This window comes from Euphorbia lathyris, chromosome 10, assembly GCF_963576675.1.
Source record: "Euphorbia lathyris chromosome 10, ddEupLath1.1, whole genome shotgun sequence".
NCBI lineage: Eukaryota > Viridiplantae > Streptophyta > Magnoliopsida > Malpighiales > Euphorbiaceae > Euphorbia > Euphorbia lathyris.
Window position 1 is genome coordinate 44,173,591 of NC_088919.1, and position 25,744 is coordinate 44,199,334.

Consider the following 25,744-nt stretch of genomic DNA (forward strand, 5'->3'; position numbering starts at 1 on the left):
CAAAATAAAAATAAAGAGTCCATTTAAATTAATTAAGGTAAGTTAACCTCAAATTAATTAAGGTAACATGTTTTTATAATTATTGAAAAATATAATTAAAATAAATAAAAACTTTTTAAAAGAAAATGAGATTGGAGGGAGTTGAACATAGGACCTCTCCAATAGAAGCAAACATCTTTAACTATCTCATCTACCTTTAAATACTAAAATAATACTACAAATAGTCAATATAATTCTCTCCAAAATATTACTAGACATCATTACTATTTTTTTGTTTCAATTCTCTAGCGGCTTGCTGGGGGCTCGAGCCCACCCAACCCCCCCTTGGTTCCGCCCCTGGTCAAACTTTTAAGATTCAAGTTCCAAATATAATTTAAATGATAAACTTTTGTTTCATCCAATTTATATTTCTTAATTGATTTATGTAGTTTGTACCATTGGCTTATGACATTTGACAATGTACCAATTTAATGACATTTGAAAATGCTTTTTTAAAAAACATACTTTCATATGTTGTACCCAAAAGCAGTTTAGAGCAACTTTAGTGGTAGAAATTTAGGACTGATCTACATTTTGAATTCTTAATATACAGTATCCAACCATTAATTCTTGCAAATTTTAAGTATCCATATTTAGACAGTGTTGATATTTGGATACTGATAAAAAAAATTGACCTCAGTTTTCATTTTTAGATGCTGAAAGGAGGAATTGAGAAACGCGCAAATGTGTTGATCAATGATAAGTGCGTAGTATTCACTATGAGAAGTTGGCGCGTCCAACAAAACAAAGGCAGAAAACTGATACTCATTGTGGACCCAGCTACACACAATGTTAAAATGAAATTCATAAAATCAATTTTAAAATCAAATAATAACATGATATTGTACATAATGTTAAAATCAAACATACCATTATAAATATTTACTTTAGCAATTGGTAATTTTGTGAACTCGTACTTTATTTTTTTGGTAAATACTCGTAATTTAGTGTAGCAACTGGTTTTCAAATGGTAAAAAAAATTAATAAATATTTATTATTTTTTAGTATTGGTAGAAAATTAATATATAATAATAATAATAAATATTTTTTTTGGTAGGGATAAATATTTTTTTAAGTAATACTAACATTTAATTTTATTTAATAACAATATTATAAATATTAATAATAAAAAAATAAAATATTATAATATGTGAGACCTATTAAATTAAGATAAGAGTATTTAACTATTAGAGACGAATTTTTAAGAAGAGTGTTTTATTATGGAGAGTGTTTTGTAATAGTATAAAATGGTGAACCATTAGAGATGCTCTTACCATTTTTTTTAATGGGTGGAACATTAGAATATGCCCTTCAAAATAAGTTTTTATGATAAAAACTCTCAATGATTTAAGTCTCATTCGATTTTTCTTCAAAAAAAGTCTTTTAATTTCTTTAAAAAAAAAAAATCCTTAGGTGTTGTTTGATAACACATTTAATCATCTAAATTAAAATATTAATCACTTATTTAATTTAAGTAAGTGTGATAACGGTTGTTTCTCCATCCCTGAAATTAGTTAATTAAATTAAAAATCACTTATTTTGATATGTCAAAATATTTACCTTAATATTTTAAGTTAAACATTATCAATTAATATTTTTATAAAAGCTAGGGTTAAGATGCAAAAATACTCCTAACGTTTTGGGCCATGAGCAATTTTACACATAACGTCTAAAATTGTGCAATTTTACCCCGAACATCAGAAGCCAAGTGTAAACTTTACCCCCTAATGTTGATAAATTAGTTCAATTTGAGAAATAATTCATCAAACTGTCTTCTCGGTTATGAATTTTGTCATCTACACATCACACGTGTGTCATTTTATCGGTAACAAATCACAAACATATATCGGGATGTGAAAAAAATTAAAAAAGAATATACTGTCTTTTGTATGTATTAGACAAAAAAATTCAAAAAGTTCACTGAATTTATTAATCTATAATTTTATTATTAAATTATAAAAAAACATGAAAGCCTTTTTTTAGAACGAATTGTTATTTAATTGATGCAAAATAAGGAACAAAAATATCTGTATTTTATAATAGTATCTGAAATTGACTCAATTTATTAACGTAGTAAAAGTTGGTATTGACTTTCAACATTAAAAGTAAAATTACACAATTTTAAATGTTAAAAGGTAAAATTACTTATGAACCAAAATGTTACTAACATTTTTACACCTTAACTTTTAAATTTAGCCCTTATTAATTTTCAGTTTTATTTACTCAAATTCCAAAATTCATCCATCTCAAATTCAATTCTTCGTTCTTCAACCGATTGGTGTGGTGATGATCTTATAATACATTTATGAACTTTTTGAAAGAGAGTCTAGCGCTAATGCAACACTGGCAGTGAAGATGGCCAACATAAATACAAATTCTACCAATCTGATGATGTTCCTGTCAATTCCGTCTCCTTCTTCACTTGGTTGCAGTTCAAGGTGTAACCCTAGAGCTCCCCGTCGATTGTCCACTACCTGTGCTTCTTTGGTTACAGAGGTAATATCTGCTACCGCGGCAGAAGCTCAACAAGCTGCCTCCAAATTGGTCACCCGCCGCCTTGTTCTCCTCCGTCACGCTAAGAGTTCTTGGGATAACGCTTCATTGCGAGGTAAGAACTCGTTGTGTTCACTCAATTTTTTTTGTTGCTCTATACCGTCGTCTATTTTATTGTTATTGTTCTGCAAATTCTCTGACATTTTAGTTAATTTTTACTGAATTTGCTTCTTCGTCTTCTATATTTCCGTACAGATAGAATCCTCAATCCCGTCGCGTCCCTCTCTGTTATTTTCGTTTTTCCTGCAATGTCTTACTTTGTGCGTTTCGTGTCTCCTCATAGATCACGATCGACCTCTGAGCAAAGCAGGAAGGCTCGATGCTGCCAAGGTTTCTCTAAAACTCCAACAGCTTGGTTGGATTCCTCAGCTTATTCTTTCTAGGTTTGGATGTTCTCTGTTCTTCCATATAGCGCGTTTTGAACACTATCCAGTTAAAAATCAAATTCTGCTGCTAGATGACTTGTCCATCACTGGTTGATTTTCAAATTAACTCCTTAGTTAGTGTGTGATTGATACAGTGATGCTACACGAACTCGAGAAACACTTCAAATAATGCAGGAGCAAGTGCCAGGATTTCTGGATGCAGAGGTTTATTTCCTTTCTAGCTTCTATTCTATTGCAGCAATGGATGGACAGACTGCTGAGCATCTCCAGCAAGCTATCTGCAGATATTCACGGGATGAGATCCTTACTATCATGTGAGTTGAAGTTGATTATTTTTATGCAATAACAATTACATTTCTGACTTATTTCACTAAGCATCAGTTAGTTCATATGGACCTAGCCCAAACTGCAATAGTTAAATCGTTTTGTTTCTCAATTTTCTTATTCCTTCTATGCCTGTCCAAGTTCTTATCAATTTCAAGAAAAGGACACCAAAGGAATTTAAAAAAAAAAAAACAAAGAAGAAAGTAAAAAGGCCTATTTGATAAATATGGTTTTTTGGCTTTTGGATTTTATGCCTTTAAGATCTCTGGACTCATTCATATCATTTATGTAAGGAACAAGATGAGGCAATATGAAGTTAAAGAAAACTTAAATGAATTTCAGCTAATTATACAGGTGCATGGGTCATAATAGGGGGTGGGAGGAGGCCGCTTCAATGTTCACTGGTGCTTCTGTAGAGCTGAAGACGTGCAACGCTGCTTTGCTTGAAGCTGCTGGGAAGACCTGGGAGGAGGTTAGACTGTTATTCCTTCTTGAGTGACATCTGATTGATTTGCGCAGTTACTTATCATGCTTTATTCTTATAAATATGCTTATGCTTTTGTTCTTTATAAGTTTGTTTTAACTGATAAAATAGTTTTTAGTTTCTAGCATATGACACTTCACTTGCTCTTGCATCATGCATTGACAGAGCAATTGGATTTACTTTTCTTCAAATTTTCTCAGGAAAAATAAAACAGTTTCAGGGGGTAAAAGGTGACTAGAATATTTTTGCTCACTTCCTCTCCAATTTGGGAAGAAAATAGCTTGAAGGCTCAATGTTACTTTCACTCTCTCTTTTTTCCTTGCCTTTTATTCCCCCCCATGCCAACATTCTCCTCTATTTTTCCCTTCACTTTCCTTTCCAATTTTCTACTCGTTCAAATTTGGTCTCAGACCTAATTTTGAGGATACTTAAACTCCAGGACTCCAACTTGGTTATGAAGTATTGCTGTCCTTTGCTACAATACTTTTTTTGACATTATGAGGTCCTTCCATGAATAAATGTAGCTACGACTAGGCTGATATGGATTCTGGACAAGCTGAGCGAGTGAGAGATGTGCAGTGAAGGGGGAAACACACAAAAACAAAAAAAAATATCATATTTTCTTTTTCCTTTTTTGCTCTTCAAATATTGTCTTTGACCTGAATCTAAGTGGAATACGTGGTTATGAATTATGTTGTCCTTTTCTGGAATTACCGACAATATGAGTTTGTACATAAAAAAAGGGTAAATAATTTATTAGTCCCCACCTTTTTACATAACACATTGTTTAGTCCCCTTATTTTGAAAAACACATTATAAGGTCCCTATCTTTTGTCAATATTAACCCTTCGGTCCTTTTGTAAAAAAATTTAAAAAATTTAACCAAATAAGTTATTTACCCTAAAAAAATTGGAGTTATGGCCAGGCTGATATATATTCTGGAGAAGCTTATGTGGAAGGGTAGAGCAAAAGTAGAATAAAGATAAAACTGGTTCTGCAATAGCAAAGAATGTTTTGGTATTGTAGAATGGAAAAAAGTATAGCTATTAAAAATGTTTAGACAATGTGGATAAGGAGTTAAAACATTTAGATGTAATGTAACGAAGAGATATAAAAAGAAAAATTAATCTGAATCATGAAAAGAAACCAGTATAAAACTGCAGCAGAGATGATGAAAATCCGCATACTGGTTGGTTTATGATTTCATGGTAATCTAGCAATCAGGAAGTCGAGTGTTTTAATCGGCATAACTTGTTATAAGCAAATAGTTAGCCAAACCAAACTATTAAGATTGGGTCTTGTACTTGCTATAATCTATTTGTCTTTGAGATACAACTGCTGAAAAGGGGAAGCCTAGCACCCTAGTAAATTTCATCTCATAGAGTCTACTATGATGCCTATATAAGATACCACTAATGTGTTAATCAAAGTAGCATGGGCTCTGATCCTTGAACTAACGGTTTCAAATTTGAGTCCTGCTGGAATGATTTTTCTACGTGTAAGGCTTAATCGAGTTGTAGAAATTAGTTGTGACAGGTAATGGGTGCAATGCATTCAGTTATAAAATAAATAAATCAAAAGAAGCAACTAGGTGACATAGGCTTTAGTAAGTATACGCTTGAGACGGAAAGAAATATTTTGGGATGGAAAGAGATGGTGCTGAATCAGAAACATTTTGGGTGAAGAAGGTGTTTTGAATCAGACTTTTTAGATATTGTTGTATGATTCTGATGGAGGGTAGAACTTGAGAATAATTTGTTCTTATTGTTCTGGTTACATTTGATATATTTAATGATCTGATCTCTATCTTACCAAGTGCATTACACTCTCAGGCATTTGCGTTGGCTGGGCTCGGTGGGTGGAAACTTGAGGGCATTGTAAAACCAAGCAATAGCCTGTAGCAGTAGCACCTTGAATACCATTTAAAGTTAGCAGCCCTTCCCCCTAAAAAAAAGATAGAAAAGAGGTGTGATTCTACCTTGCACATGTTAGTGGCTGAATCAATTTGTCCTTTTTGTTTATATATATTAGGCATTTGATTTGGTCCGAGGAAACATCAAAACAAGATCATCCACCTGGTCAAAAAAAATGTTGGTTTTGGAGATCTATTCACTTTGCAACCAAATGCGTATGGATACGGATGTAAAAAGTTTTTGTTGGTTTTGGAGATCTATTCACTTTGCAACCAAATGCGTATGGATGCGGATGTGATAAACAATTTGACATTACAGCCTACAAAATTTCAGGAACATATCTTTTTGGCCCAATACGTATACAATTCCTTCAAGATGAGCATAAAAGCTGATTGTCTCCTGAACTTTGAGAATAATAGGTAACTTCTTAAACTGGTTTAAAGTGATTCCTCTAAACTGATCTATTGACTTGTACAAATCTCCTCTTGCTTTGCTACGAAAGATTTAGATGGTTATGTTACTTCAAGTAACTTAGAGGTTAATCCATCATTTTCAAAGTTGGAAGGGTCATTAAATTTCATTGGTAAGTTTGGGGCTGGGGGTAGGGGTGCCAACGAGCCTGTGTGGTTCGCAAACAGTTCGAGTTCGGCTCGGCCAAAGCTCGGTCAAAGCTCGGCCCTATTAGGCTCGGCTCGAGGATTAACGAGTCAAAACACGAGCTTTCTTAGGTTCGACTCGAAAGCTCGCGAGCAAGCTTGATTATTTTTTAATATATTATTTTACCAATTCTTGATTATATAGAAATATATATATATACATATTTCAAATGTTGTAATTTGACTGTGTTAAATTTGAATTGTTTTGACATTTTATTTTGTTTATCGAATGACTTTTTATTTTTATTTTATTCTGAAAATTATTTGTTAAGTTGGATAATAATACTATTAAATTTGAACTATAAACTCGAGCCGAATCACGAGCTTTTTTCGAACCGAGCCCATTACAAGCTCGAAAATGTAAAAACCAAACGAGCTCGAGCTGGCTCGAAAAGAATCGAGCTCGAGCCGAACTTGTGTCGAGCTCGAGCCGAGCTTAGAAAATCCAAGCCCGATGAGCTTCGAGCTCGAGCCGAACCTTTTTCATTCTCGAGCTGAGCCGAGCCGAGCCAAGTCATGTTCGGTATCGGTTCGGCTCGTTGGCACCCCTAGCTGGGGGTATATTATCATTGTAGTAGTTCTTAGTTCTAATTGTACTTACATTTTTCCATTTGCTCTAGTTTGACTGAACTACATGGGCAAAAACAAATTAGGATAAATAATTTATTAGTTTTATGTTTTTACATATTACTAGTTAATTTCTGCTTTTTTTTTTAATAATCATAGTCTTTACATTTTATTTCCATTAACTCTTTAATCTTGTTTTTAGACTCAATGGTCAAATTAAATAATGATAAAATTACTCTGCACTTTATTTATAATGATAAAACATTTGCTTTTCTTTTTCTCTTTCCTTCTTCTTTTTCATATAATTTTAATTTTTACAATATGTAGTATTTGATTTATTAATTTTTTATATAACTATAGAATTTTAGTTTAGTGGTGTAGATTTTGTTTTATAAAAAATGGATGAAAAATATCTTAAAAATTACAAAATTATGAGTAGAGCTATATAAAATTGTAAATGTGATTTTTTTTTTATTTCTAATAAAATTCACAAAAATATGATTTTGATTTTTTTATCTAGATTCATGATACTACTATTTAATATTGGTTTAAAGATGTTATATTAAATTATAAATAAAATTAGAATAAAATTTTAAGAAAATAAATAATATAATTTTTTTTATATATTAATATGTATTTAAGTGTAGAATCGTTAGTGTGTATATACTAAATTTTATTACAAATATATTGAATAATTTGAAAAGAAAAAGACTAAAAGCTTTTCATTTATAAAACTAAGAATTATTTTGTATTTTCATATAAAAAAAAATAAGAAGGATTAAATAGTTGATTAAGTACTGAATTTACAAGAATTAATTAATTTTTTTGGTTACTACAAGAATTAATTAATTGTTTACCAAACAAGTATCACTCACTTGGATCAAATTTTAGAGGCTCCAATTAATCATTGCGTATAATTTTGATAAATATTATAGTAAGTGGGATCAAATTTGAATATCTCCAATTAACCATTGCGTATAATTTTGATAAATATTATAGTAAGTGGGATCAAATTTGAATATAATGTTTGTTAACGATATTTTGTAAATATGCCAATTTTAATTTTGTTGCTTATGGTTTTGTAGGTGGGTATGTCAGAAAAATTTAATTCTGAAATGAGGTGGATGGTTAAGTTTATGGATTTGCGTGTCAGAAAAATTTAACTCTCAAAGATTGGAAAAGCCATTCTTAGATCTCTACGGCCGTTATAAAAAACTTTGTTAGATAATTAATTTATTTAAACTATTGCGGATAAGCAAAAGATGAGTAAATAAAAGTAAATAAGAATACGAGATTGACATAGAATTAGGAAAAAATGAGTATTTATTGATGTAATTAAAGGTCTGAATATATGTGCATAAGATAAAATAATTACAATTGAAATCTCTAATAATCATTTAGCTTAACAATTACAAATTAAAGCATAAACAATTCAATAACATGTACAGAAATCGAATTGTTAAAATTACAATAAAAGAAATGGAATGAAATATTAAAATGACAAACTTGGAGCCATAATTGGCAATCTCGGTTAGGTGTTGAATTGACGTCGGTTTTGGATTCTTGAACACTATGAGCGATTGGCAAAGAACAGAGCTGACTTTGTTTATGAATTTCTGATTCGAGTGGTATTTGAGTGGATTGAAAATGGAACGAGTAACTAAAGTGTGAGGCAGGTTTGGACTGAACTTTGGACAACTCATACGAGAGCTTTCAGATATGGATTTGAGCAAAACAAAGTGCTAAATTGAAATTCAGAATGTTAGGAGCGAATGCTTATGAGAAGTCGAGAGCAAAATTGGACTTTAAACAGTCTAAAAAGGAGTTGGAAAAATGTTGGACAAAAACTATAAACTAGACAGAAAATGATTTCAACAAGCTTTAATCTATGGAATTGATAACTTTTTGGACTCGGGACTTGACAATTGAACATAAATGAATTAAAAATGGGTTGCTAGAGGATTGGATTGAAGTTAAAATTACCTTAAAAAAGCTAAATTAAAGTTAGGAATTATGGAGAAAGAAACCTAAAGTTCTAAAAAGAATTCGACATTGTGTAGGTATGTTTATGGTTTTTTTGATTGAGGTTTGGAATGAAGGTTTTATGGTCTATTTATAATTTTTTGAAATGATTCGTTGGCTTGATGACTTGCTCACTTCCCTTAAATTTCTCTCATCTTCTTCGTATAATTTCAATTCATCCCTCACCTCCTATTTTTTGCTCCACTTTTTTACCATTTCATCCCACTCTTCCTAGATTTCGATAACAGAATGTAATACATAATTTATATTAATATGTTAAATTCTATTTTATATGTGGAGTCTAAATTTATACTTCTCCATAAACCATAAGTCTAATTTGGTACCTTATTCTTTTTATTTATTAGTAAAATAAATAAAAGCGAAAAAAAAAGAAATAATAATAATTATAATAATAATAGAAAAGAAAAGAAAAGAAAAGAAAGTAGTATCGCAGCTGTTGCCTCTCTGTCCGTGCTTGCTCCGCGTCTGTCTCTCTCTTCCCAGTTTCCGACGATTAGTCAAGTAAGTGAAGAAGTAGCTCTAAACTACTTTTTTCCGGTACTCTATCTCTCTCCCGTTGACTACTTTAATTCTTTTTAGCTATTGATTTTTTCTCCCCTTGTTGTTCTTCTAAATCTGCATTGCTGTTGCCAGTAAAGTTGTTAGCTTTTTAGGTCTTAAAGATACCCATCTTGTTAAACTTACTTTTCCCTTTTCTCATTCAGTTTATGCCTTTGGTTATGAGTCTTGAAGCTACGCATTGAGCTTTCCTTCATTATCTATGTAGGTATTTTAAGAATTTTGAGCTTTGAGATCTGAAATGTTGTTGCATTTCTTTTCATGCTTAGCTTTATTTAAAGCCCCCATAAATTGGGAACAGTAATTAGTAATGCTATTTTCTTTGGTGGTGATTAGATAGGAAAGGCGGAGCAGAAGAAGTAAGGCTGGCTGACACTGTTGAATTTAGCTTTTAGAAACCCTCATTCACTTTCTTGGAGGAAAACTGCTCTTTGCCTGACATTTTTTGGCCTACACTAGTGTGTATACAAGGAACATCCAGATTCATATTCATATCCTGTTGTCATTATGGAGAGGAAGAGTTACAAATGGTAGAGGAGACAAGTGAATGGTGGTTTAGTTTGCTCAGTGACTCCGTTTCTCCACATGTTTGGTTTCAATTAACACGGAGATCTTTCAGATGCCCTACCAGAACTAGGATATGATCGAGCAATTCATCAATTTTGTCATCCGTCCTCCCAGGTTTCATTTCTTATGCCTTTATGAATACATCTTTATAACCGATAAAACAGCGGCTGATGTTATGTAACTTGTTGTTGCTCTGTAAATACAGAGCGGATTATAACCCTGATCAGTATTTATGGGAGAAGGAATTCACTCTTGCTGGTAGATCATACAAGAGACGAGACTTGGAGGCAAGTATGGACATCAATTGATTGACACTATGCACTTTTGAATGCTGCCTTCCTCATTTGCAGTAACATATGCAGATCCTTGTGCTCATTTTGAAGCCTACTGTTTCATTTACTCCCATTATTTGCAGCTTACCAATACTAGGGGTCATGCTTTACGATGTAGCCACTATGTACCTTCACCTTTCCCTGAAGACTCTCCTCTTCCTTGTGTTATCTACTGCCATGGGAACAGGTAGGCAATTGTCACCAAGAAAATTCCACTAGTTGTGGCACTTCTTTTTAGTCTACTGCTATAGTGAACACATGTAGATAGACACTACTGAATTGGTAGAAAGACATGCAACTTGTGGAATGTTTTAAGCATTTTCGTAGAACTTTTTATTGTTATCAACTTTTCTTCTTCAAATAGAGGTTGAGCTCTACTCTATTTTCATCATGCACAATATGCAGTGGATGCAGAGCAGATGCAAATGAGGCTGCAGTAATTCTACTTCCATCAAATATTACCGTATTTACTCTTGATTTTTCTGGTTCGGGCTTATCTGATGGTGATTATGTCAGCCTTGGTTGGCATGAGGTATTCTCTCTCTTTTTTCAGTTTCTTATGACTCAAAATTCTTAAGTTTCTCAGTTCTTTTGCTTGGTCTTGTGACAGAGAGATGACCTCAAGGTTGTGGTTTCATATCTGAGAAGTGACAAACAAATTTCACGCATAGGCCTTTGGGGAAGATCAATGGGCGCAGTTACTTGGTATTTTGCCATTTCTCTTCTTGCTTATTTCCATGTCATCTTCTCTTGAAGTTCAGTGAGGTTTTTTTACTTAGTGTTCTGAAAGGCTTTGTTAAGTTTTTATGCACTTGTCAGCTTGGGATGTGGAATGGTTTTCATATTTTCGTTTCTTCGAAAGTATGACATACTAGATTATTTACTAGTTATTTATTTTATTCCCCTTTAACTCCTGATACAGCTCATATACAATTTTTCTATAAAATGATGCAGCCTTCTTTATGGAGCAGCAGACCCATCCATTGCTGGAATGGTCTTGGATAGTGCCTTTTCAAATTTGTTTGATCTAATGATGGAACTTGTAGATGTGTACAAAATTCGGCTTCCAAAATTTACTGTATTTCTCTCTCTCCTTTAAACTATTGAAAGCATTATAGGCATGTGTTCTTAAATGTTGGGAGTTGAAGAGCTATTTTTTCTTGTAGTCAGATATAATTTGGATGGTAAATAACAATACTTCTGACATACCGTTTCTTTATTTACTTCCACTCTTTGCATGGATTGATGGCTGACCTATGAGAAGCTTTTGCAATTCATTAATGCCTTCTCTTGTGATCTCTGTCTCCATCTCTGTTACATAATTACAAGAATTTTGAATAAACAATCTCTACTATGAAGTCATAAAACTGTCTCGATAAAATTGTAATTTCAATAACAGAATAACTATGTATCGCCTTAGTTTCTTGCTTTGAAAGTTTCCACTTCTTTTCCTCGATTGTCTGTTTTAAATTTCATACCAATGTACGCTAAAAACAAATCATGTGGGTGTCTTTTAACTATTTCTATATCATGCCTTTGTGCCCTTTTCAGCAAACAAATTAAGAATATGCAGCTAGTTACTTTTGCATGCCACTAGTTACATCAGGGTTAAGTATATGCAGCTAATTTGAAAATGAAATGTGGGTTAGTGTTAGGAACTGTATTTTTAACTTTACAAGAAAATAAGAATCTATCAACAAAAAAAGCAAAAAAATAAAAATAAACTCAAGATCTTGTGCTTAAACATTCACTACCAAAAACCCGAAAACATCTAAACCACCCTATTCTAGTTAGATTGACCCACGTCATTTACATTTCAGGTAAAAAGGAATCTGGAAGTGCCTAAAAAACAAAATTCTTAAATAACCAATTAAATTGTTAACCTGCAAAGAAATTGAAGAAACAAAAAGGAAAAATCTCCTGAACTGTATACATATGCAATGAAAGAATACCTTATTTTTCTCAATTTTCTTGATGGCAAAGCAATCTCCATTGACCTAGCATGGTGACATAGTTTATCCAAATTGATCATGCCCCAAAAAAATCCTAAGAAACTCTTTTTTTTTTCCCCGAGTTTCTTTTGTCACAAGATCCAAGTAAAAAAGGTAGTCTCTATTTCTTTTGTATTTTCAATTCAGCTATTTAACTTGGATGAAATTCACTGAAAATGACCTCAAATTATTGTAGATTTCTGATGATCTTACAATGAACAGAAATGAATCGAAAAGAAGAATTCATTATAGGGACCTTAACTAGTAGGGACTAAGGCTTGGTTGTTTTTAAGTGAGCTATTTAACTCGGGTAAAATAGGGGTGTGCATCGGTACAGAACCGAACCGAATACCGAAATGATCAAAATAATTCACACCGACACCGAACCGAATAATAGGTAAAACCGAATTAAAACCGAACCCAAATTGGAGAAAAAAGAAATTTACAAAAAGAAAGGGATGCTTTGAGAAATCATTAAGAACGCTGATAATAGGAAGAGGCTTTAAATCAAATCTGTGTCCACGCATCAATTATTAACTTGGAATTTTCCATGGCCAGTCTTGTATATATAGTACGTTTTGATGCCTTGTTTGCATAAGTGTAACTTTCCCCTTCAATATGTGATCAGGTTAAGATGGCAGTGCAGTATATGCGGCGGGTAATTCAGAAGAAGGCAAAATTTGACATTATGGATCTTAACTGCCAAAAGGTTTGTATTTGATCTTTTAGGCTGAAAACAGACTGCTCTTTCTTCAAGAACAACTATTTCGTTTTTGTTTTGGAGAGGCCATTTCCACAGCCCTGTTTCATGTTACAAATTTTATTTTGGTAAACTACCCTCAAAATGAATGATTTCCCCCTCCAAAGCTGGCCTCAGAATTAACATTTGATGTTTACATTTACCATTATCAGTTAAGATCACCCTACTGATCTATATTCTCATTTGATGACAAGGATTTACATAAATTTTTAGTATTCTCGCTCAATCTACCAACCAACTACCCATATTTCATCCAACCCATTGATTTTAATGCTGAATAACAAATTTCTGTGCTGCCTGCAAATATATGCATTTGGCCCAAAACTTTCCTTTGGTTTTGATGCTTGAATTTGAGTCTCTACATTTTAAGAGAAGGAGCTGGTGAGGATCAGTCTTATTTATTGCACATCGAAAGTTTAAAGGTGGAAAATCGAAAACCAACAGCCTCTGAGCTGGTCTACAGTTTTATATAATTAATGAATGTAGAATTAGAATTTTTATAATTAAGTAAAACAAAGGAGAGTGATTGATTTGGGTGAATGATGAATGTGAGAGTTGATTGGGTGGACAACTAGGCAGTGGCGACAGCATCACCCATTACTTTTGTGCTACAGAATTGAACATGACCACCTTCTTCCTCTTCTCTCTATCTTCCTCTCTCACTCTCTCTCTTTACCTTAATATATTAATTCACTAGCTTAATTAATTTTAGCATGCTCAATGATGCTTGCAGGTTGCACCCAAAACATTTATTCCTGTATTATTTGGACACGCTAGTGAAGACAGATTCATTCAGTCTCACCACTCTGACCTCATTTTTAAGTCCTATGCAGTAACGTATCATTCCAAGTGCCTTCAATTTCCTCTGAAGTATTGACTCATTACTGTAGCATTTACTAAGTACATGGCTCTGTGCAGGGGGACAAAAATATGATAAAGTTCGATGGTGATCACAACTCCTCTCGGCCACAGTTTTATTATGACTCAGTTTCCATTTTCTTCTTCAATGTTCTTCACCCTCCTCAAAGTTCTGGTTCTTCCAGTAATCTTGAGAAGTACTACAATCTAGGAGATTTGAAGGTTGGTTCTGGCATAGATGAGGTGATTTCCAATTTCACATAGAGCTTTTTGAGAATGATTAGAAGAGATCTGCTCTGTTTAATGCTGGCCTTAGGTAGACAACGAAATCCTGCGGATCCATATCAAATATGTGAGGCAATGCATTGTTGCATGATACCCAGAATAGGGTGACAATCAAATAATTTAAGAAGGGTTTTTTGACATCAGTCAATTGTGTATTACATAACTACATAAGTGCATATATGTATAAATGAATGCAACCAAAACTCTTTGACACTTGATTTATATCTTGCCTTTTTGGTAGTAGATAATGAAGGTCAAAGTGTTCAATCTGGTGCTGCTATTTCTCTATGTTTTCAGTTAATGCAATACTTTTGTACTTTCCCCTCCTCCATTGGGAGATTTCTTGCACTATAATGGGTATCAAGATCCAATGTCGGAACATATGTAGTGGCCATAAGGCATAAGCAAAAGTGCTTCATGTGGCCTACAGAATCAATTGAATATCAAACATCTTCGAAGCATTGGAGTGCTGATCTATACTTTCAACGCAAATATACTATTTTTAGATTTATCATTGCATTTAGCAACCAGAAGTGGTTCATCGCATATTCTCCTATGAACCAGCACAATGATAGCATTCCTTTTTTTATTTTCCAGTTATTTTTAGCACGACTTATATGGTTTTTTCTTGACAGAACCTGTTATGCGAGATAATTGCTGGCCTCCATTCTAGCTGTACGGATGTTGCAAGTTCATCTGCTCCTCCCAGCATTCCAACCACGAAACCTGTTAGTGAACTTCTCTCTGAAGTTGTCCCGGTAACCAGTTTGTAGCACTATCTATCATCTTTTCTGCTCTGATTATGTTTTCCACCTTTTTAAGGTTTCAATTAAAGTTTATTGCCTTTAATGATGCAGGAGTCCATGGTCAATGAGAGTGATTTGATTAGCTGTGATGACGCATCAAAACTACAGGTGATTTTAATTTTCTATCATAATCATTCCACATGGAAAGGTTCTTTGATATGTTGCATAGTAAAAAACCAAGAGAGACCCATGCTGATGGTTCATAAACCCACCCGCACCTTTGAGGCAACAAATTATAGCATCTCAGAGGTAATCGTTGCAAAAGAACTCCTTTATTTCCCCTCCAGATTCAACTTCTTTCCTTTTCTTCTTGGGAGGGAAAGCAAAGGGTTTAAAATAAACACTTGACTAGCTTCCTCCCTCCATCTTGAACTCTCTTCTCAAGGTACCAAACCCAATAATAATTTCGTAGTTTGATTCTACATATTGACATGGAAGTTACTGTGATCATTTATCAAGCTAGTGATGAGACAAATTACTCTGAGATCTAACATTGGCATTAAAATGAACAAATAAGAAAATAGTAGGATTAACATATTGCAAACCAGAGACCTTATTGGTAATAAGAAGATTGACATTAAATTTGCAAGATATACTGCTTTATAAACATTTATAATGATTTGCAGGAAAAGTAATTTGTGTAATACTTCACATATTCTCACTAGAGAGATTTTATTTTGGTGTTATTGCTATCAGATGTAAAAGGTTCGATTCGATAAGATTGGTTTTTGAGTTTTTGTTTGGTTTTGGTCGCATTTTATTCAATATAGAAAGTGAGAGTCTGTCCCTTAGGCGCGATGTGGAAGTTCTGTACAAACAAGCACAATAACTAAAATTCCATTATGAGCGGATATTATTAGTCTCGAAGGGGGGAAGTCTTAAATACTAGCTGCCGTAACTGCGGGAGGTGGAAAATTGAGTGGGGGTGGGATGGACGTTTCAGTCATGTTTGATCTGGTTGAGCTATAAGGAAGTAGAAAGATAGTGGTTAGGATTCTCTGTTCCTGGTGGTGCAGATTAGAGGAAGAGTGTCTTCAAAAATGGGATGTTGTGAAAGTGAAAAAGAGAGAAAGATGGGGAGAATTTTATTTTCTTTTATAGCAGGTTTTACTTATTGTTTTTTCTTAAAACAATTCAACTGATCAATACTGCTAAAGTTAGGTTTCATTAGGCAATGTTTTAAAGGTTGGATACAAGGTCAAACCAATCCTGAAAGTGAGGATCTTTATTCCGCAGAGAACTTCTGCGGTTGGATTTTTTTTTTTTTTAAAAAGGGTGTCATATGGATAAATAGATAAACAATAAACTCTTAGTATATTTGTTGCCTTCTATTTTGACAATCAGACAAGAATGCTGAATATTCTTTCTCAGGAACATGAACATGTAGAAAGTGGTCCATGGACTTGCAACATGGTCCACACTGAGTTTAATGGTGAATTGTAATTGTTAAAACTGACATCGGATTTCTGATTTTACAGGATAAGCCAAATGGCCACAGCGAGGAATGTTGTTCAAATACGAGCTCAAACAGAGAGAGTTGGGGACGATGCTCTTCCCTAGGAGGCAGTGATGAAGAATCTTCTGGTGAATGTAGAGCTGCTGACAACAGCAACGAGGTATTTCTCACTCTCTGTTATATATGTATCCACACATTCATTTGAGTTGAGGCATTAGAGTTAAGGGTTACCCTTGTTTGAGCAAGAGCATAACATGCAGAGCATTTTTCGGGAATTCTTCTTTAAACGGCCAGAAAGTTCTAGACATTTTGATCTCCACTCCAATCTTCTAATCAGCTTCATATAATTATTTATATGGTCATTTAGTTCTAGACTTAACTTTTTTGTTTTTTCTTTGATAATGCAGATGACTAGTCTAAAGGGCTTTGCAACTCCTCTAAGAAGCAAACAACAGAAATCCCCAAAACCACCAAAGGAAGAAAAGAAGAAAAAGAAAAAGTCTCCAACAGCACCAAAGAAGGTCAAGGGTGAGAGATTTGAAAAGCTTGAAGCTTTTAGTAAGAGGCTGCGCCACTGTATTCTCAAGCGAGTAAATCATAGGAGAAACAGGTCTTCATGACTGCTACTGTAGATTAGGAAAAGCTTCAGTAAATTGTAACTGTTTTAGTTCTGGTTAGCAGGTCAGTGCACTATGGCCAGATTCTTTTGAATGGAATGAAACTCTCACTCTCATACAGTCTTGTCTTTCTATGTGTAGGCACAAGGCAATGTATATTTATTTTTAATTAAATTGTCGTATCCTATCTTTAAAGTTAAAGAACAAAGAATTTACCTAAATATGAGAAAAAAGACCAGAGAATAAAAAGATATTAGAAACGAATCGAAAGTTCAAATTTAATAAACATTTTATATGTTACAGAAGTTATGGTATTTTTCAAGGAAAATTCATGTACTAGACAAAGGATGGATAGGCCAACACTGGAAATCACTAATCTAGCTCCTGCAATTGTCTCGGCAATATTTAACATACTTCCAAGTCCAAAATGAGCACTTTAACAGCCACCGGCAATGTCGAATCTGAAAGATGCAAGCATGGCAAGGTATAACTATCGTACATTAACCACACCCCAATCCGATTCACAATGCAAGTCAACTCAGATGAAAGACCTCAAGCACCTACCAGTCTAAAAGGAAATCAGGAAAAATGAACAACTTTCCTTGGACCTAATTATCTGTGGCATCTAACATTAATGGGTTTAACCTGATTTGATAACATATTCTTAGAAATTACATGGAAAGCAAATCGAAAAGAGTCATGTAGGACAGGTATAACGCAGCAAACAGAACTACAGATCACTGCCTGATACCTTCTCTACTTGATCATCATTTCCAATAGGTAATCCAGAGGAAGGATCAAACTGCTCTCTAGTCAGGATGCAAGAGAGTGCCTGAGGATACGAGTTTAAGCTCGACTCTAGTATCTGGTGTGTAAGAACCATATCTGATTTGGAATATGCCGTGCCCATTGATACTCGTTGCTTCTTTCCTGACCTCTCACCTTTAGGGCTCTCAGCTGGGGAACCAACATTACAACGTGAATCTGGAGTCAATGGCTCATGGTGAGATGAAAACGATTCATCCATGGACAGACTTTTGGCTGCAGCACGCTCCTTGGCAGCCCTGTCTTGTATTGGCGACTCAGAAGTTGGAGCAGGGGTTGCTGGGTCTGTCTTGTTGTCAGATTCTGGGCAATTGTCACCTGATGCTGGGCCAGAAACTGCTGCACCAGGCACCTCTCCAAGGACTCCACTAAGCCGTTGTTGTTCCTCAATTATCTTCTTCAAATACTTTCCTTGGGCTTCAATGCGTAACTGTAGCTGTCTCTGCACCTGTTGCAATCAAGGTACATAATGCTCAGCAAGGGTTATGATGGCATAATACAGCAGAAAAGATTAATTTATATTTGCCAGTAACTTCTCAATTCAACAGTTACCCATTCCAGAAAAGGAAATATTGCGTTGATTTTTTTTCGTGATTAATCAAGTTATCTATTGATCTTCAGAAAGCAAGTTCAATACAAGAAGCAGAAATGCATAAACAAGAACAACACTGACATTTAAGATTGGTAAAAATGTCTTGTAATAGAAGAATATCAATACTGTGAGAAAATGAGGAGTGATTTTTAAACATGAAAAGCAAATATGAAGTAGAATCAAGAAAACAAAAACAGAGAATCTGTAGTTTACCAGAACAGTATTAAGGTTTTATTGAATAGGGTTGACGCTCCATAATGATACAATCCCGTCCTCAGTTTCTAATTTCAACTTTTACTAATTCAAGTTTACAGACTTATAGAAAAGCTCATCTTGGCAAATAAAAAGGAATGAAGAGATGAAAAGGACAAGAATATATACATATACATATACATATACACAAGGCAACAGTGAATTATCAAAATCATATTTTTCATGTGCTAAAAAAGAGTCGCCAATTTTTTTTCTCTTCACTCATGCAATGTTCTATAAAAAAGAACAAAATATTTAAATTGAAAAAAAATATTAATTGAATCCTAAATTTCAAGGAAGAGACATGCCTCCAATTGCTCATGTAGACGTTTTTGAACTTCCATTTGCAGCTTCAATGCTTCTGTAATTTGCATCCCACTGTATACAGTAAAAAACAATTTCTCAAACAAATGTCCCTAATGATCAGAAGTCAGAATAACATGATAGAATAAATTCCAAATTGATTTTATGCCCAGGTGTCTCAATTTTTGAATTCTGATGAGAAATAATATATGATATGCTACAACTAAATACTTTCCGACATTCAAATTAACAAAAGCATTGACATTGGTAAGAACATAAAGGAGAAGTGCAGCACCACTTACGATGAACCATCCAAATTAGAAAGCGCATCTCCAGTTTCTTTCTTGTCAGCTTTTTTCCCTTGCATTAAAGTTTGAATTAGCATCAGCACAAGAAGGTTTACAGAACTAATATACTAGCAGACACCATGACAGTATATGCATATGCTCACTAAAAAGTGACAGTGAAATCAGATTCACTTACCATCAGACGAAGAGTCAGGTAGGTATTTGGCAAGTCGATATTTCTGGATGTACCATATTATCAGGTTCATAAGAAATAAGAAAAGAGAAGGGCAATATGAATATCAGACTCAGTCACCCAAATCTAATTCAAAATGTATACAACTAGAGTTAGTTATCCAATAAAATAACAGTCAACTCTAATATACCTGTAAGTGGCTTTTTACATGGTATATTGTTAAACCTTGTACACCCATTACCCTGAGGACGCCTTTTGGTGTAGCTCCTACAAAGAAAAACAAAGGAAAATGTCAGAGGTCCTTGAATCCAAAAGTCTGGAAGTAAAACTTCCTTTTGATCATAGTTTTGAAAGGTGAAAAGTGATCCAAGGCGAAAAGGCCTGGTATCACCTCCAGGCGAGGTACCCGCATCACATCACGCACATGAGGTGACACAAACAACAACAACAACAACAACAACAACAAAGTTCATAAACTATACTTAATATCATATATGTTTTACTAGTTCTAAAGCAAAATAAAACTAACAATAGAAAAAGAAAATAGAAAACTCTGCACTTGTTCATTAACATAAATTAATTATATGATCATGATTTAGATATTGACAGATTTAATTTGTAGTGACAGATTTAATTTGTAGTTTGCTATATTACTTTGATCTGGCCACCATGACAAAGTTTCTCTTGGCTTTAGTACTTAGCTGCACTGGTTTGCACTAATATATAACAAAATGCTTGACCAAATTTCATGCTCATCTTATTTTTAAGCACGGTTATCAAACTCGTTCGAGTCGCGAGTCGACTAGGTTTCGAGTCGTCCCTTTAGGGAGAATCGAACTCGACCAAGACTCGGTGCCGAATCGAGCGAGTCAGCCGAGTGTTGGATATGGCTCATGATAAGGAGCAGAGGCAGGGTGGTGCTCGGGAGGTGATCTCAGGCGACCCTCCGCCCAAAATAATCTGACCCCAAACTGCGGCGAGGCCACAAATCAGCAAGACCAGAGTTGATTTAGTCTTTCTAACAGTGTCATTATCGTTTGCTGTCTACAAATTCATCATTGGTGTTATGAGAAAGGAAAGGAGAAATTCATGTGTTACGAAAATGGACAGCAGAAATTAAGTGATAAATTAAGAAAAATGACTAAAAAGGAAACCAGATTTCTCGAATGGAAAGCAAAAATTAATGGAGAAATTGATGCAGTGGAATTAATTGGTTTTGCTAGCAGTCTGTTGATTCGGTTGAATGCCAGAAAGCTACGGTTCTATAAACCTGTTGATTCTATGAATACCACGGATATAGGAATAACAATAACACATTAAAGAACGTTGATTCGGCGCACGAATACCCGTTAATGAACCTTCAAATTCAACAGAACTTTGGAAAAACGAAATCAATTTCTTATTCAATCAAAACTCCCTAAAAAAACAGTAAATTACAATTAATATTAAATTAATTACAATTAATACTAGCCCCAAAAAACAGTAAATTGCAACTGATACTAAATTAATTGCAATTAATACTAAAATTAAACTAAAAGGAGAATGCAAGTAATTCGAAGAATTTAACTGAAATGCCATTAAAAATCATATTTTTCCATAAACATCACGGCTTGCTCTTCAACCGCATCAGGAATTAAGGGTTTGGATTTGAGGAGACAGAAAGTGAGTCAGCTAGGGTAGGGTGTAAAAGGAAAGAAAGTAAAAACTAAAATAAGAAGCTAGAGAGATTAAAAATTGACATAATTGATTCATTGCTTCCAAGTTTCTTAACACATTTTATTTTTCATACTATTATGAATTTGAACCGAATCATGAGTGACGATTCACAAAATGAGGATTTCGATTCTCGAGTCGAATCTCGATTTGACAAGTATGTTATTAAGATATTTTTGAAAAACTGATACAAATGCTTTTATTGGACAGAATTATGGAAAATGGAAGAAATCAGCCTGATTTACTTGTCAGCCTTCTATTTTAAGAATTTCTAATTGTTTCCTCTATAATATAAAAGAAACAATTAGAATTTCTTAAATAGGAAGGCTGGCAAAATAAAGGAACAATTATAAAGGAAACAATTAGAAATTTTGAAACAGGAAGGCTGGCAAGTAAAACAGGCTGATTTCTTCCTTCTTTAATAATTATGTTCTGTCAAATAAAAGCATCCGTATCAAAAACAAAGAGTTGAAAAAAATTGGGCAGCATAACATCATAGATGTGGATTTGGAGAAAGAATAGATAAAAAGATGAAGAGAAGAATCATACAGCTTACAAAAAAGATACTGCCGGAGGATTAACAAAAGGAGAACTGAAAAAAGAAGAGAACACGTGCTGTTGCCAGAGGTATTTTGACCCAAAAGGATTTTCATTCTTTTTTCATTTTTCTTTTCAAATTCTGGACTAAAATGCCTCGGGTGCTAGAGGCGATTACCTCGCGACGTGAAACGGTCGCCTCTAGCACCTTGCCTGCCTTCCAGTGCACAAGAGGATCCCCTCGGTCGCCTATCAATACTAAGCTTTTGATCCTTTGGTCCTTGCCTACCTAAGTTGATAAACTAGGTCATTAAAGAGAACTCTGGATCTTATATGGTTTCATTTTATTTATTTATTTCAAGTAATACCTGTGTTTTTCTTGATAAATAACATTCCTTTTGAAAGGACTATAGGAAGAATACTAGTCGCACAGCTTGGCCTCTTCTACGTGCTAAGCTAAAACGTTCTTATAGTTCCAATGGACACAAAGTCCTATCTAATGCACACTCTAGCTACAGATAAATAAGAAAGAGATAGCAATTAAATTAAATTCAACTTCCACCTATTATTGATTTCCTAACAGAAAATTGTTCACATCCCACACCTACACTAGATTAATGAGATAGCAATTAAATTAAATTCAACTTCCACTTATTATTGATTTCCTAACAGAAAATGGTTCACATCCCATCTACACTAGATTAATTTTCCCTTCGCTTGTTGAATTTCTCCACTATCCATGCAAAGAGAACAACCTTCAACAAGCTTCTCATGCTATTCACAAGTTACAGTTCCCCACTGAATGCTCCTCCATTAATATTGCGACTCAACTGCATATATGATTTTCTTGGACATCTAGCGAACATCATGTCCATTGAATTGATCATAAGGATATCGATCATCATTATAGAGATTCCTACTAAAAGATAAACATTGATACAGAGATTGTAATGAAAGGTAAAAAAGGAGACTTACGATCTGGCCCACCAAGTTGTGCCACAGCATCAACAAATCGCTCATGAAGCTCATGAGTCCAGCGTAATCGTTGCTTCGAAGAAAGACTAGGGTTGTTGTTGAGACTATTACCTCCATTGATGGGGTCCATTGTGCTAGCACCACAATCTAAATCCTGATCATCAACTACTAAGCTTTTATGGACCAGACTTGAACTAGGAACACTCTCCACTCGGTACATATGTCATTCATCTAAAACAGGAAATTGCAAGTCAGTCACAAGAACACCCCCCCGCCTTTTCCTTTTCCAACATCACCACAACATGCAATATTGCAAACAGGTTATCAAACTGAAATATCTACTGAATGGCAACTGAGATGTGTTTGTCCAAAAGAACAAGTATTATGTACAATATATCATATTTAACTATAGCATATGCATCAAATAAGACAGCTAAACCTTAATACAAATGGTCTCTCTGGTCACTCGAATCCTTTCCATTCCAACCCACTAAGAATAACTAACAAAAATACCATCTTAAAACCATTGTAAAATACAAATCAGGAGCAGAACGAATACTAAAAGCCATGTAGGCAATGCCAAGGGAAGAATGGACTATAATGACAAAGAAGACATAAAAGTTGCATTGCCATTATAAGTCAAGAAGAACTGGAAATATAGAGGTCATATGGCCCATATATCATGCGACTCTATTCCATATCAAATTATCAATTATCTGGTTATGACCAAGTGGTCTAGTAAATTATCTTTGATTCATAGGATGTGAATCCATGAAGTATAAACGCAAAGATGCCATTAGGTTCTCAGAAACAAATTGAATTCAAATGATGAGGATCAATATTCAATGACCAAATCCAGCACCTTGTAGGCAATATACTTTCTGCTCCAAAGAAGTTTTAACTTTGGGGGCTACTTTTTTTCTAAGCTGTATGCACTATTTAAAAGGTAAGACGCTCAGTGCTTAATATTGCATTCATTTTGAGCATGATATTCATAAAAGCAAATGCCTCTTTCAATCAAAGAATGCAAGTTAATTAACAAAGAGGTTTGAGGTCATATGAAGACAGATGAAGCTATTTCCATACAGCAACATCAGTATTTTTTGTATGAATTTTTATGCCTTAACATCAATTTCCACTTGTAAGAGTTCTATTTCATTAAACAGTTAAAGACCTGCAACTTGTGGCAATATTTTAAATGAGATTTCAGGGCTTGATATAGAACCTTGGTTTTTTCCTTTTGTGATGCATAAAGACAAGATGTTACAATTGGCAGCATATACTATTCCTGATGAGCGGTTAGACTCAGTGATGTGACAATCATCATTAAGACGACACTCCATACCCACAAGCCAAATGCCTTTTAGATAGAAAACCCAACCATGAAAAATTAGAACATGGAAAACATAATTAACCATAGACAATTCCATAATCATGTATATCCAAATTAGGAAAAACAAAATAGAATTTGAGAAGAAAAAAACACATCTATTTTGAGCTCAGAATCTAGAACTTGGCATCTTTATGCACTAAGATACACTTAGGAAGTATGTGTGACAACCAATTTGAAGCAGTGATGATTAGAGAGCATTTAAAAAACAAAGGACCGAATAAAGGGAGAAATTTAGCAGATAAAAAGAGCCAAGTTGTGAATGTTACAGGTCAAGCAAAGTTTATGCAAGGAACAAAAAAACAAAAAACAAATAGCTTCTGAAGTTCTAGGAGTAAAAACGTTTGGCCTTTCAATAGCAGCATAAAACAATTAAGCCTGATATATGTATAAAATCATCACATCCCTAACAATCTCAATATGATTAAAGGAAAGAAAAACAAAACAACAAGATAAAATCTTCAGAAACGCCTTTAAAGTAAAAACAGGAAGCAAAACTAGGGTTAACAGAGAATCAAATAAATAAAAGAGGAATTACAGCCGGCTACACATAGAAAAATTCGAGAAGTAAGAGCTGAGAAACCCAAGAAAAATGAAAATTAAAGCATAAAAAAATCAATCCACCAAAAACAATAATAAAAGAAGAAACAAAATGAAGTGAAAGGGGGAAAAAAGGCGTACCCAGATCTATATGAGATGAACAGCGTAAAGAAGAAATGATATTCTCCGACGAGGATTGGGTAAGGGAGAGGTTGGTTGACTTGAGTATGAAAAAAAGTGTTAATCTGAGGTGGTGAATTGAAAATTGAGGGGAAGAAATGGAGAGGGAGAGCTGAATTTAAAAAGTATAATTTGAAAAGAAAAGGAAGAAAGGAAAGGAGAGAGACTTGACCGAAAGATGAAGAATGAGCAGAAGCAAAACAAACAGCACCACGATTTCAACTTTTTGTTTCTTCTTTCTTCTGCTTCTGCTGTTCCTTTTTTTTTTTTTTTCTCCTTTCCTTCAACAATGAAGAAAAAACGTAAAAATTAAAAAATGAAAAAAAGGACGGACTTGTCTGAATGAATCTCATTTTTTTTTTTTAGTTTGACGTTCAATAGACCAGTCATAATTCATGCTGGATAATTATTAAATTGGTTTTCATATATGCATCTTAGGACTGCAAATAAACCTTAACCACACGAAATAGATTAAAATTTTAATGTTTTTGTTTAGCTTACTATATATATGTTATTTTTAAATTGACAAGAAATTGATACGGAAATTTGAGTTGGTTAGGGATGATATGCTAATTCGAAAATAATAGAATAACCTAAATAACTAAAATTGTTTATTGATAAAAGTAATAAAATTGTAATTATTACTTGCAAATACGGTTAGAATTTTCTGTATTGTTATAAACACACTATAAGATTCACCAACATGATATTATCAGTTTTTTTTGAATGATTACTATTTACGTATTAATCAAAAAATGACAT

At 33.9% G+C, this 25,744-nt stretch overlaps 3 protein-coding genes across 10 annotated transcripts; 2 read left to right on the plus strand and 1 right to left on the minus strand.

Moving 5' to 3' along the window:
- Positions 1-2,264: 2,264 nt before the first annotated feature.
- LOC136208454 (uncharacterized protein At3g52155, chloroplastic) lies at positions 2,265-5,957 on the plus strand. 2 transcript variants are annotated; one of them, XM_065999345.1, is made up of 6 exons: positions 2,265-2,647; positions 2,876-2,975; positions 3,113-3,292; positions 3,657-3,774; positions 5,619-5,713; positions 5,818-5,957. In XM_065999345.1, exons 1-5 carry the CDS (start codon positions 2,395-2,397, stop codon positions 5,685-5,687), a joined length of 720 nt encoding a protein of 239 aa, XP_065855417.1. In that variant the 5' UTR covers positions 2,265-2,394; the 3' UTR covers positions 5,688-5,713; positions 5,818-5,957. The 2 variants fall into 2 exon arrangements, with proteins under 2 accessions (XP_065855417.1, XP_065855416.1); XM_065999344.1 differs by having other exon boundaries at positions 2,266-2,647; positions 5,619-5,957.
- LOC136208452 (uncharacterized) lies at positions 5,732-17,315 on the plus strand. 5 transcript variants are annotated; one of them, XM_065999340.1, is made up of 16 exons: positions 5,732-6,118; positions 8,008-9,466; positions 9,670-9,727; positions 9,860-10,204; positions 10,296-10,377; positions 10,506-10,609; positions 10,828-10,954; positions 11,033-11,127; positions 11,377-11,500; positions 13,042-13,122; positions 13,907-14,005; positions 14,092-14,253; positions 14,952-15,074; positions 15,174-15,230; positions 16,601-16,738; positions 16,986-17,315. In XM_065999340.1, the coding sequence occupies exons 4-16, from the start codon at positions 10,164-10,166 to the stop codon at positions 17,196-17,198; spliced, it is 1,446 nt and encodes a 481-aa protein (XP_065855412.1). In that variant the 5' UTR covers positions 5,732-6,118; positions 8,008-9,466; positions 9,670-9,727; positions 9,860-10,163; the 3' UTR covers positions 17,199-17,315. The 5 variants fall into 5 exon arrangements, with proteins under 5 accessions (XP_065855412.1, XP_065855408.1, XP_065855409.1 ...); XM_065999336.1 differs by having other exon boundaries at positions 5,737-6,118; positions 8,008-9,502; positions 14,092-14,274; XM_065999337.1 differs by having other exon boundaries at positions 5,737-6,118; positions 9,670-9,731; positions 14,092-14,274.
- A 133-nt stretch (positions 17,316-17,448) lies between these two features.
- Positions 17,449-25,293, minus strand: LOC136208453 (myb family transcription factor PHL7). 3 transcript variants are annotated; one of them, XM_065999341.1, is made up of 7 exons: positions 24,944-25,290; positions 22,873-23,103; positions 19,838-19,914; positions 19,651-19,693; positions 19,470-19,527; positions 19,173-19,242; positions 17,449-18,468 (listed from the first exon to the last, which is right to left on the minus strand). In XM_065999341.1, the coding sequence occupies exons 2-7, from the start codon at positions 23,090-23,092 to the stop codon at positions 17,926-17,928; spliced, it is 1,011 nt and encodes a 336-aa protein (XP_065855413.1). In that variant the 5' UTR covers positions 23,093-23,103; positions 24,944-25,290; the 3' UTR covers positions 17,449-17,925. The 3 variants fall into 3 exon arrangements, with proteins under 3 accessions (XP_065855413.1, XP_065855414.1, XP_065855415.1); XM_065999342.1 differs by having other exon boundaries at positions 19,470-19,518; positions 24,944-25,289; XM_065999343.1 differs by lacking the exon at positions 22,873-23,103 and having other exon boundaries at positions 24,944-25,293.
- Positions 25,294-25,744: the final 451 nt, after the last annotated feature.